This window comes from Schistocerca serialis, chromosome 11 (assembly GCF_023864345.2).
Source record: "Schistocerca serialis cubense isolate TAMUIC-IGC-003099 chromosome 11, iqSchSeri2.2, whole genome shotgun sequence".
In the NCBI taxonomy this organism is placed as follows: domain Eukaryota; kingdom Metazoa; phylum Arthropoda; class Insecta; order Orthoptera; family Acrididae; genus Schistocerca; species Schistocerca serialis.
Genome location: NC_064648.1, coordinates 159,630,466 through 159,644,192, shown reverse-complemented (window position 1 = coordinate 159,644,192; position 13,727 = coordinate 159,630,466). Strand labels below are relative to the sequence as shown.

At 39.9% G+C, this 13,727-nt stretch overlaps 1 protein-coding gene across 13 annotated transcripts in view; it reads left to right on the top strand.

Moving 5' to 3' along the window:
- Positions 1–13,727, top strand: part of LOC126426744 (eukaryotic translation initiation factor 4 gamma 1-like) — a 656,907-nt gene that overhangs the window by 441,499 nt on the left and 201,681 nt on the right. For 12 of the 13 annotated variants that reach the window (XM_050088722.1, XM_050088718.1, XM_050088730.1 and 9 more), the window contains 4 exons: positions 4,692–4,839; positions 7,147–7,262; positions 8,397–8,672; positions 11,693–11,821. In XM_050088722.1, coding sequence (XP_049944679.1) covers positions 4,692–4,839; positions 7,147–7,262; positions 8,397–8,672; positions 11,693–11,821 — 669 coding nt within the window. The remainder of the gene's footprint in view (positions 1–4,691; positions 4,840–7,146; positions 7,263–8,396; positions 8,673–11,692; positions 11,822–13,727) is intronic. The other variant, XM_050088727.1, reaches the window with a different exon arrangement.

Sequence of the window (13,727 nt, the reverse complement as noted above, 5' to 3'; positions counted from 1 at the left end):
GTTGCTGCACATCAAAGGTCTTTCAAAAGGTGTGTCCCCCCCCCCCCCCCCCCCCCCTCGATTTTTGTTTTCTAAAGTGTCGGGAAATTCTAATCCGGTATATAAAACCATAAACATTCAAAGGATTGATGAGTTTTACAGTGCCAAATAGGAGTATACTGTCACTTTAACGCGGAAAAAGTGTATTTTTAATCGGGAAATCCGGGAAAAATCCGGGAATTTTTCTTCTTTGTCCACATGTACACCCTGACTAGGCATTTCATCAACTGTCCACAGCACTTCTTACAAATCGATGGTGACACAGCAGGGTATATACGGAACAATGGGAGATAGGGAAAAACCCAGAAATAGTTTTATCCGGGAGAAAACTGGGAAAAACCCGAGAATTTTTTAGAATACCGGGAATTTTTCATTGTTTTAGTTTTCAGTTAAATTTTTTGTAATTTTTACTGGTAAGAATCGATACTGTAACAAAGAATATTACTGTATCCCGCTACTGCAGACTAATACTGCAACAATAAAACGTGAACGAAAGGGGAAAAAAAAACATGGATTGTAAAGGAAATGTGTCGTATACAACAACAAAACACAGTGCTCATAGAAGTGTTTGCCAACAGCAAAATGTGTCAAAGGCTTTAGGAAGACTATGCAATGCTTCATAACAACAAATTGCCTCCAATGAGGCCCGGATCTGTGGGGGGGGGGGGGGGGGCAAATTTGTATTCTTGAGGAGAAAAAACTTGTTTCACAAAGCGCCTAGCACCACTGTCTTAGTATTGCCCCGGTTCGGAAATATTGTAGATCCAAGTCTGATGCGCAGAGCAGTCTGAGTTATAGTGGGGAAGTGTGAGTCTCCACCTGACTGATGCTTACATTTAGTGGTTTTGCTGTTTCCCCTTCGATTACTGCTCTCACGTCAAATGAAAACAAAATGGATTTCTGTGGGCGGAAGCTATCAAGTGAATAAAACTACATTCTCATAATTACGGAAGGCTAATATACGTTATTAGTTAAAGATTTTATTTTATTTCCACTTTCCTGACAGCCATGCATTAATTGCCTTGTAGAACAATGAAGTTATTTTTGCTGGTTTGCTAAAGAAATTTGGTTTTTATTAATCTTTTACACTGAGGCAGTCAATGTGTTTGAAACAAAGTGTTTAATTCCACACTATTGGCTAATTGCAACTGCTCGCTGCTTTTCAAATGCACGTTTTCGTCTTCTAGCATGTATGGCAATATGCCATAATAAAGAATCAAAAATGAGTTACTACAGTACTGGTACTCCAAGAAAATTTGTCCCGAAACCCACACTGAAAAGCTTAATATCAGGTCGTGGCCTACTTCATTGGGAATGTGGACATACGAATGTGCTCTTTAAGTACCATATTTACTCGAATCTAAGCCGCACTTTTTTTCGGTTTTTGTAATCCAAAAAACCGCCTGCGGCTTACAATCGAGTGCAAAGCAAGCGGAAGTTCTGAAAAATGTTGGTAGGTGCCGCCACAACTAACTTCTGCCGTCGAATATATGTAGCGCTACACAGGCATGCTTTGTAGGCACAAAGATAAATACTGGCGCCAAAACCTCTGCGTCAGTAAATAAATTTTTAAAAAAAGGTGGAAGACGAGCTTTTTTTTTCTCCGCCCCGAGTTTCGACCGCTGCATTTTCATACATTATCTAATGAAGTAAATACAAATTCCGTATTGTTCATCTTCGAATGTAGCAGAATTTCAATGTGCTACGAAAATCCGACTTGCAAGACTGCCTGGGATGTTTGTCAATATGGCCAACTCTACATTCTGAATTTTTTCCTACCTGTGAGAAGAGATGGTTGCTAATAGGAACCTGATGAAATGTGAATCACATGCAGTACTCTCTTCACCATAAGAATAATATGAATATAAACATTTTGCCGTGTATTCTTTCGTGTTTGCTGTTATCTCATTTAAATCCTGTCTGCCTAATAAACTACGAAGCTAGAGTGAGACAACAGCAAACGCGGAAGAAAATACGTATCGTGTCATGTTAGTATTCGTATTATTCTTATGCCTAACAGTGGTACAGTCAGAAATGAAGCACGGCAACTCTCTAGATTTTTAAATCTAAGATGACTCTAATTTCTGTGCAGAACGTAATACACTAAAGAGGCGTCTGCAACGATTTTCAAATGGAGAAAAATTTTAGCTAAACTCTCGTTCAGAACATGTTCTATCACACGCAGTCTATTATTTGGTTCTTGTTGATCATTATCAAAGAAAGCAGCAGTATAAGTAACAACAAATAGCAGTCTCTTGGCATTGTTTCGCTAATGAGACGATTCCTCTTTTTTTTTTTTTTTTTTTTTTTAAGTGGCGGTAGCGCACACAAAACCAAGCTATGCCGCGAGTGGCGACAGGCCGTAAACACGCACTATCAGAATGCGACACAGTAATGCATTTCCAGCGTAGAGTGACGTAAACACCTATAACAAAGAAAACAGCACTTATAAGATCAAAGCAAAATAAGCAATCGATTCAAACCAGACGAAGCACGTTAAAAAGGAAGGGTACCCGTATAAATACGGACGGAGCGCTTGACGCATAGCAATGACTACCTGGTAAAGCTTAACTGCTAAGCTTACAACTCGAACCAAACTACTGTAGCTGTATCGTCATTCACTCGACCTAAATTGAGTCTCATATTACAATGGACCAACTTTGTTTCGATTTGGAGGTTCGGCTTAAAACTTTTCTCTCCCCTTGAATTTCGAGTCTCATATTTCAGGTGCGACACACACACACACACACACACACACACACACACACACACACACACACACACACACACAATTTTTCCAAAGTGCATGAACACTATGTTGAACATGTATACGAGCTACCCATATTCTAACAAAAGTAAATTCAGAATCTGTATAAATCTCCACTGTTAAAGGAGAAATAGATTCTCAGTCGCCCTGTATGGCAGGTGTAGTGTTCTTCTGGGAAAGGAGACTTGTTTAACCGTGAGCACTGCTTGCTTCGTAGTTTAGATGAGATATGATACCTCCCGAACATTAGGTGAACTTCTTTGTAAAATATGTTCTTGTAAATAGTGGTTGAGAAGTGTTTTAATTTGTAAATACCATGTTGTAAGTGATGTATGTAGAGTTGGTGGGAAAAGCATTGGGTTGGTAAATGACATCTTGCTGCTGTCTTTTGTTGACAGCATGTTGTAAAGCTGTACAGGATGATTAGGAGTCGGTTGCCCTGTAAGAGAGTTCATGTGCGTTTCTTGCATTAGTGTTATTAACTCATACCCGCACTCCATGTAGAGTGTAGGGAATTCCCTGCTCACTCTGTTTTGCAGGCCTGAATGTGGGAAGTTCATGACCACAATTCAATCACCTAATTTCTCTCATCCCTGCCTTGTCACCCTGTTTTATCCCAAGAACACAATTTATCCTTTAATGCAATTGTAATGCCTTTAATTGTGGTAGAAACAAAATTAAATGTGTTTTCTTAAATCATGTTATTTAGCAATATACGATAATATCTACCATTAACACAATATTATTAATAATCTGCTATTTTTCTATCCCACGCAACACAGAAAGTTTCAGTGGTAGGGAAATACTGAATAGGACCTCTTTCATAGGAAATGTATTTTACGGTAGTGTCGTTGTCGGTCGCCAGAACCCACGGTATTAGTTATTCGAGAACAATATAAGAAACTGACCTTTAAACACCCTCCACCTCATCGTTAAGACCTCTTGGATCAAGATTTTTTACAATGTTGTTCACAGCACTTCCTCCTACCACTGTACAAAAATTTGCTACTGCACAAATGTTTCCCCATTTTACCTTCTTTGGTCGTCATTGACTGGGCTAGTACAACTGGAGCCAAACGTAGTAGAAATATATTCAAGAGGAAGTGAAAGAAAGTCATTTTTTGCAGCATAGCAGCAGATGTTTGACAGTGGCCACAGTTTGTACTGGCATGAAAAAATGCTGTTTCAATTCTGAAGGGATTTGTCAGCCCAATTTTAAGGTGCAACCCATTGGTTTCATTGTTCACTTTGACTTGCTCAGAAGTATTTCACTCAAGTTTTTCTAAGGCTTGTTAGTTGTGTTGCCGAAAATTCATTTCTCAACATAAGCCATCATAAAATATAGGTGACAGTCATTTGCCATCATCACATGTTCTTACATTTTTGCTAAACAGACCTTAAAAACAGTTAGTTATTTTGATGAGATCAGTAAATGTTACGTAACGAAGTACATATTTTTTGTGGTATGCAACTATACAGTTGAAGACCACTAAATACTCCAGTTTGGATGTGCAAATGTAAGAGTGTAATGACAACTGTGTAAAGATTGTGATTCCAGAAGTTTTTCTCTTAATACCGATACCAGTTTAAAGTACTGCAACTGAGCAGACACCTCAACCATCTGTTACTGTAATGCAAAAGCTCCTTGTTGCTTCTGTGGGAAAGTGACCAATAAATCAGTTGTGTGTTTCGGTGAGTGGGTATGCCTACGCACATGAAAATGAAACAAACAATAATTTCATTTTATTTACTATTATGAAGCAGCTGATCTTGGAAACATTTTAAATGTGGGCTTTTCTTAAGCTATTTGAACATACCCAAATTGTTGTTTGTGTTTGGTGGGGATTTCATATTTAATGCAGAAATTAAACTTTGATTGTTGCAGTTCCAACCGCAGACAAGACATCAGAACCCGGCGAATTCGGCAGCAACTGCTGCGACGTATTACCCTCAACATGGGCCGCATATCTTGATGGCACAGATGCCTTTCCCTGGCTACAGCACTGCCCACACGGGACAACACGGACCACACTGTGAGTTTTTATTTGTATTACTTTGCAACAGAGTAAAACTTTGTCTTTGTCATCATGTGGGTCTGAAATTGAAGTCTTGGTAAAATATACACAACCTTGGTGAAATGGGGTAGAGCGGTCAATATATTCCTTTTTCTCCTGTGGACTGAGTTGTGTACGCACACACAGTACATTTCATCACAAAATTTAAAATAAAGTTGAGTGAAAGTAATTATTGTATGATGATAATAATGATGATGGAGTGATAGTGTTCAGAGCTTTTTCATTGAAGTTTATTTATGCTAATTTGTAAGAGTAACAGTTAATGTTTCTTGACATAGCTGTAGTAGAGGTGGAGAAGATTCTAATCGCTGGACACCAGAAATCAAGAAAGTGTTCATGTGTTTTGTGACAAATTCCTTTTATGTTTTGTGACTAATTCCTTTTATGTGATTTGCTGTAGACGTGTTCTCGTTTCTAAGTGTTGAGCTTCTCTTGCTACTCTGTGTATTTGCGGGTTACCTCGTTCCGCAGAATTGTAAAATCTGTAACAAACTCAGGTACTTGTAGCCCATTGTAGTCCTGGTTATTGTTGGACAATGGGTACTGATATATTTTCAACGGGGACATATATTTGGAGGCCAAGTATGTTGATCAAATGTGATACCCTTATGGAGTGCCAGCAAAAATACATTCATTAGAAATTGTTTGATTTTAAACAAAAAGACAGATAAGTGTTGTAAATGTCCATTGTGAGTGTAAGGCCATGATGAAGCCTGTATGTCATGCCAGACTGGAGTTTCTGAGCTACCCAACTGATTGCATACAGATTCTGAGCTGTCACTAGTTAGTGAGGTGTGACGTTTCCATCTCCATTCTTGGTTGTAGCATCCAGTACCTCCACATTGTCTCATTTGTGCTCCCTTCATGATCTCTTATGTATCACACAGCGTATAATACTTTGTGTGCCCTCTCCAGTCCTGAATGCAAGTGGTTACACTTGTGTTAATAGTTGTTAACAATGAATGGCAATAAAGTTTTCTTGATAGTATTGCATACCAGAAAAAGTTAACATTGCTAGTCCTTTCCCAGCATATTATTAGTCATGGTAAACCTATAGCTCTCCAAAACAACGGTGTACCTGATATTTGCAAGCTGTGACATCCTCAAGAAATGAACCATTCAAAGTGTTCGGAAAAATATTCAAATGTTCATCTGTGGCTGCTTCACACCAGTGTTAGATTGGAGGTTACTGGAAGTGCCATCTACTTAATATCTGAAGTAGGCATCTAAGTTTTCCAAATAAACTACCAAGTGGTAAACAGTGATTAGTTTAATGACATAATTATTCTTACATATTTTTTATACCTCCTGAACTTGTTTCTTTCTAGGATTTCTCCTCCTGATGGTCTCACTTTACTTCCATCTAGTAGTTATCCTTAGCATTGCAGTTATCAAGACTGCCAGTGTGGCATGCTCACAGGGTATCAGTTGCAAAAGAAATTTCTGTGGACATTAGGTGGGAATTATTAATTGCTTCATTGTTTACTAATACTAAGTGGATTCAGGATTACGTTATGTGGATAATGGAAGTTAAAAGTTATAACAAAATTTTAGAGGTTTTGAACTAGCACTATCAAAAGAGGAAGTATTGCAACTCATTATTTGTGAGAAAGAGGGATACTTCCATTGTCCTGAGATGTTGGATGTCTCCACTACATCGTGTCTCACCGTTTTGTTTGTTCCGATATGCTGTGGACTTCACTTTGTCACATTTCTTTCAAAACAGACTCCTCCCTCGAACATATGCTGGTCACAGAGCTTCACACACTTTTTCTGCTGTGCATTAGTGTTACTGACAGGCACCCACATTTGTACTTTCAGTTAATGCATTTTCTTATTCTTCAAGCCATCACATGTGACGATATGCCCCTTTGTGACTTGTCAGGTTCCACAGCAGCTTCATTGATGGTGGTGTACGCATCAATTTTTCACTCTGGTGCTTCACTATCTTGTTAGGTGAGCATGCAGGTGGAGGAATCCCCCACATACGTTATTCTCAACAATGAGCTGTTACGGAATGGCCATCCTACTGTGTAGGTGCGTACAATTGTAGTATTGCGGTGTCTTTGATACGTGTGGGGTAACGGTCTCAAAATTCCTGCTATTAGCTTTATACAACCAATGTGCTTCCTTGTATCTCAACATTGAAGTCTGCTTCACTAATAACTTTGATGTCGTGGTTTTGTTACTTAAGAAAACCAGTAATAACTTGGAATTACGTCTTTTTGAGGATGGTAATCTCAGTGTTAGTCTCTTTTGTTGCAGATTACTACCAGCAGCTGAGTGCGCGGCCTGCTCCTGCAGGGGCCGGTCCGCCGACAGCAGGACCCGGAGCGCAGCAGGTGGTGGGGGCGGGAGGGCCTACTGGTGCTCCACAGGCGGTGAGTGTGGCAGCGTTGAGATGTGTGATCTGTATTTGTAAAAGGACTTGCCGTTCCATTTGTGCGAGTAGTTAAGAAATTGGAAAGTAAATATACTCGGATCAGAATAACAGAGTGATAGACAGTGAAGTGCAGTTAGGGAGCATATACACTGTGGGACAACCGAGAAATCTGGGACAATCCCGGAAATTTTATGTTCGTGGAAAAACTGGGGAATTTTTAAATTCCAGCAATTTTTCATTATTTGATTTTTAGCTGAATTTGGACTGATAAGATCTGATACTCCAGGAAAGAATTTTACTGTTTCCCACTACTGGTGAATAATACTGAAGTAGTAAAACATAAACAAAAGAAGAAAAAACAACTGAAGTTGCAAAAGAAACACACCGTTTACATCATCAAAACACACTGCTTCCGGATAGTGATGTCACATTTACAATTCTGATTTAAACAAGTTAAATTCTGACAGTGGGCTGAACTGCTGCTCCCAGCAATGCGCCAAGAAGAACTATATTGGCAATGTTGGGAGTCTTTGTGCTTGCTGGCCCAGTTAGGAAAATTTACTGGACCTCAAATCACCACTTTCTACAGGTGAAAATACGCATCTGCTCCTAATTAAAATTGAGAGTAGGTTATTGACTAACTTAAATACACCATAGAGATCTATACCGTGTGTGAATTTCTGGTGTCGGAACAAGATTCGAGTAGAAGTTACGAACACGAAAGCAATTTCGTACGGCTGCGGAGAGTGAGGCGCTGGAAGTAGCTCCCTGCAGAAGATAGTACTAGTTGCTAATATGCACCTTAAACATCAGGTACCAACTGATCATACAGGGTATAACACACACGACGAAGACTACGACAGAACGGTAAAAGCGGCGTCAGTGCAACTGTACTGTATTCCGGGTTTATGTTGGCCGTAATCTGAGGATAGTCAGTGCCGGTTTAAAACGAAACACGGTCACACGACTTGTCGATTTGCTGTTCCCGTCAGTCGCATCCTACTCATTTTTGCTCTTCATTCCAGAGGTAGCACGTACACAGACAAAAGTAAGCATTTACAAGTGCACTGTGTAGGATGTTTAACAAGTATTTGCTCGGAATTCTGTGTCGACTACGAAACCGTTTGCGCAGATGCCTCTCCTGCAAATGGGTGCCGCCCACGGACTGGGTGGCCCACCGGTGGGTCCGGCGGACGTGTCGGGTCCGCCTTCGCAGGGGCCGCCTGGCCCACAGTCGGCCCAGCACCACGCGGTGGCGGGCGGCGGCACACGTGGCAAGTCCCGCAGGCCCAACGCGCTGGAGGTGATCGACCCGAAGACGGGTGCCTGTGTGGACATTTACGAGAGTGGCGGCTCGGGGACTCCTCCCAGGTCTGGCGAGTCTAGCGCTCGAGAAACTCCTCAGCCTGTGAGTATACTCCCCTTCATTTTTGTCGTTGTTTGCAGTATCTGCTCATTATTTCTGTGTAAATTTCCTTTGTTACCCTTTGCCATTTCTGGCCATTTGCACTTCCCTCTACAAAGGTGTTAATCCGCAATAAAAATAAAGTCTTAGCTAGCGGAAAATATGTGCAGAACAAATTTTTACAGGAGACAAATATTTGCGGAATTAGAGCTGTGTGGGCAGGTCGGCAGACGTGCCCAGTTTACTGTCGGCAGGGCTCTTGCCGACGAAAGGTGGAGGTTCGTGGCCGGATTCCGGGTCTGGTGTGCAATTGTAATCTGCCGGGAAGTTTGAAAACTGTGTATTCTAATGCTCGACTCGATTGGGATTGGTAAGATAGAATTAATATTTCGTTCTGCACAAATTTGTGTTCTGTTTTAGGTGAAAGTACACTTACAGTGTCAGCAGCTGTCACATCGTGTGTCGATGTCTGTAACAATTTGCGCGACGGACGGTGGGAACTACGTACAGTGAATCGTGAGTCTGTTGTCAGTAGAAAATTGGAATGCCCTTTTGTAATTTTCTATGGTTCGTAAATGAAGTTGACTGACACTTCTCCTTATTGGTTAGAACTTAATCACATTGTCAGAATTTCTGGCAAAATCAAAAATGAGACATAAATTAGGTTACTGCAATGATGAACTTACACCTCGTACTACATACACATCAGTGGATTATGGCAATATTTTTGTTTTGAGATTAATTGCCTTTGCCATCTCACAAGCAAACCGTCAACAGTTCGGCATAATCTGAACCTCTAGCTTCATTACACACATTAGTATGTCAGCATTTTTAGATTTTTCATTCACCAAATAAGTTTGAAAATCAGTAACCAACCTTTAATTGTAGTAACCAGATAGTTAAAACCTAATCTGGCTCCCTCTTACTGAAAACAAATGTGGTTAGTCCAGATATTGTACCAAGTCTTCACCAGATTCCGTGGTTCGTATACTATCACACCATTGGCTGTGACCACTGTAAACGAATTACCAACCTTGGCGTGTGACACGAGAGCTGCTGACCCTGTAAGTGCACTGCAACCCTGTTTCAAACTTTGTGGGAGACGAGAACTGGCTGCCGGTGGAACTCTAAATCCTGAATACTGCTTTCTGGCCACCTTGTTGTAGACAGTACTGTCCCTACCTCCTGGCTGTAGTTTCGCAAGTATCTCTCTCCTATTTGTCACACTTAGCAGATGTTCTTGTGAATATACTGTTGCATTAGTGTGTGCCACTAGTTGTCTGTGTGTCTGAGGTAGAAAGAGAATCATCCAAAAAGCCGAGGTTTGTCATCCGTGGTCTAGAACACAGGTTTAATCTCTCAGGATATTTTGTCTTTACACCACTGATTGACTTGTATCTAGAGACCAGTATTACAAAAAGCATTAAAATGTTTTACATTTGTGTTAGTGACTCAGACAGATTAAGCAGAAATTGAACATCCTGTTTCTTCTCTGCATGACAACACAGGTGGTGCTCTTCCACTTGCAAGATTATACCTGTTTAGCACGTATTCATCCTATTTTTCCCTGTTAGCACAGAAATTGTTGATAGGGTTCAAGAATTTCCCTTCCATTGCCGTCAAAGCCTGCAAACACTCCTAAGTAGTATTCTGATTAGAAAATTAAAGTATTGATATGTAAGCTTAGCAAGGTGTAATGGAAGGATGGATAAAGTGGCAGCTGCCCTTAATATTAGAGTCGACATCGTAACTTTACTGGTTATGAATTTAGTTTGTTCTTTTCCCAGATTTGTATAATAAGAAATTCATTTTTCTTAGATAGTTATTTCTTAGTAACCAATTCAAAGTTAAAAATCTAATGTACAAAATGTGATAAGGTATCAGAATTTTGTATCTGCAGTAAAGTTGAGTGCGAATGAAGCTTAGATGCTTTTATAATATGCAAGGTCATGAAAATTACCTTCACTAATGATGGCCTTAGTTTTATTGTTAGACAGCCCAACAAACTGCCACTGATTAATTTAAATTTCGGGTTTTTATATTTGGTTTGTTTTCTATCAAATTATTCCTAATGAGAAGACAAATCAAATCCTAGACCACTCAGTCCTGTAGGCTGTTGGGTGTCACAAGTAGAGACTTATTAATGATGATGGCTTAGATAGTGGTGATAGCAGTTTGTCCTTGAATGTGCACAGCCTTATGCAGCTGGAAGACAGCACAATGTTCCAGCTTGTAATAATTTATTTCATTCTGATCTTTTATTATCCTACCTATTTACACTACATGAAACTTACATTTCAGTGTTGACACTGAATTACAGCTGGGGCTGTCACGGTCAGGACACAGAGGAGCAGAAAAATGAAAACAAATTATCATAAACTTAATTTTTGTCATTTCTCTTGGGAATGTTTGCCTACACAGTTATGAGATGTACAAAGCCTCCCTCAATATGAAACTCTGCATTGCTGCTCATGTTTCGTAATTGCTAATCCCAGAAATGACTCGTAGCTTCACTATGCACTACAAAGCAGTTCTCAAAATTAGATATCACTAAGGAGGGTTTTGAAAGTACGAGAGACTGGGAAAAATAGTGAGCAGTAGACTGGTTTGTGGTCATTTTAAAATTAACTTTGTGTACTGTTGTAAAAATACCAAAAACAGTTTGAATAAAGTGAATGAATGTCCATTTATTAATGCAGAAAGTGTCTGCTTTATCACAATGTAAACAGAATGTAAAATGTAGCTCTCTCGTTAAGAGACAGATAGAATGCTGGTTTGAATCTATTGCTGAACCAGATGCTTGCAGCTGGCAGAATTACCCTGCTATTGGTACCCAAACTAATTATTTCGTGTAGCGTTGTAACTCACTTCTCTAATGGACTCAGGTTAACACGAGGCACGTGTGTGCAAGTCGATCAGTGGTCCAGGTACATTTACGTTTGAGCGACATTGTAGCAGTGTCCCGTGTCTCTCTGAAGACATGCCAATTCCGCAATAACTGAGTGAGATTGTTGTTCCGACAGAGTTCGGTTCAGGGAAATTCGGACGTGGCCGCAGAATTTGCGGCCCGCGTGGCGAAGGCAGCGAGCGACGACGGCGGGATCCCGCCGGCCGGGAGGCGGCCGCAGTCACGGGAGTTCCCGCACAGTGGGGTACAGACGAGCACGGTTTTCTCTCTTGGGTTGAGTTTGTGGTGACGGCATGTGTGTCCAGGTTTCCTGTCCTGTCCTGTCCTCTGGTGTGGTTTGCAGTGTGGTGTGGTAGCTGCTGGGGCCAGTGTGATGTGTGTCCCTGGATTCTGTTTGTGTTGTTTCATCTACAGCTCTCTAGCATTGTCTGTATTTTGAATTGGTTGTGTATCTGGAGGCATATAAAATTTGGTGCCAGAGGATGATATAGAAGTGAATTTGTGTGCAGCAAAGGTCAGAAATGAAGAAATTCTCAGAAGAATAGCTCAAATGTCAACTACAAACACTGTTGGTAAGAAGAGGTATCTACTTGAACAGTATTTTCGAGTTAAAAAATTGAAAGAACGATTAAAGGCAAGAGTAGTACTTAGACTGAAATAGTTGTGATAGGTCATGAGACAATGGAGGAGCAAGCTTAGGAGGGCTTGTGGTGTAGTAGTGCTGTCAATCAATCGTGGAGTTGCAATTTTATAAATTAAGGTGCTTTGGGTGAGGGGTTAGTTCAAGAAAATGTAGTTAGAAAGATTATTTTTTTGGATCTTCTTGATGCACGTATTAAGACGACTTTTTTTTTTATGAGAATTGTATATACTTCAATTATGTCATCGGTCAAAAACTAATTTATAGTTAGCCATTATCCAGTATTTAGCTAAATAAAGGTGCTATATGAAATAAATGGCAGTGTATTCATTCAATTTGGTTTACAAATTTATTTCTACTTGATTGGTATGATAGTTCGTGCACCATGTATGATAGCTCTAAAAAAACTTCTCGGATTTTGAATTCTTGTCCAAAATTAAAAAAGGATCAGCTCCATTCCTATCAGTAAACGTATCTTTCTAAACTAAACTCTGAAACTTAATAGTGCTGATTCTTATTTTTCAAAAATGTCCTAATTCTGTCTTCCCTTCCTCTCTTTCCCTCTTATCTAGTTAATGTTTATTTAAGGGAAATTTGTGTAAGATGTTGTTTGGGTATCTTTGAAATCAATTTATTGATACGGAAATGTATAAAAGTTTTTTATATGTAGGTGACAAAAAGTTTTCACTTCGGGTGATAGTGAAATAGTCTTGCGACAGCACCAGAATTGATGGGGGGGGGGGGGGGGGGGGAGACCAGTATCAATGTTCACTCCTCACATGTCTCGATGGGAACACATTGCGCACATCGATTATGTGTTTCCGTCACTTGAACTATACACCTGGTAGATGCATGTCAGTGGAGCTTGTTTCATACATGTATAACTCTTCATTTCCTTTAAATGTCCTTTGTTCTTCTCGAACATACAGAAAGTTGAATCGTTAAAACAACAATGTAGCAACTCCTGAGAAAGAAATGAGCAGGTTCTTATTATTAGAATTAACTTTCCTAGCCTGTGAGCTATTCTTACATTGCACCAGTGTATTCAAATAAAATAACGTAAATCAACTAATGCATAATTTGGTGAGGCTTCGAGTAAATTGGGAATGCAAACACAAAAATCGGGGTTTTGTGTCAGAAATGTAACACCGCACTTACACAGACATTGAGGTAAGTATTGCTGACAACATGCATTGAACTGGCCTCGTTGAGTGTTAGTTGTAACACTTGTCTGTCTGGTTGTGTTTTTTGCACATTTAGATTTGAATTTTTTGCTTTAGCCTGGTGATAAGATAGTTGTGGAGTGCTGTTGTGGCAATATCTGTGAACCAAGTTCTGGTAATGTTGCGCACATTTGGCTGTTTGTTTTTATCTTCTTTGGAGTGGATTTTGGTGTGCTGGTGCTGCATTTAACTAGCTTCTTGCATGCTAATGACAATGGAATAAATATACATACACACACTTAATGGTACAATACATTTAACACTGGCGTATTTGCAACTGTTTAGAC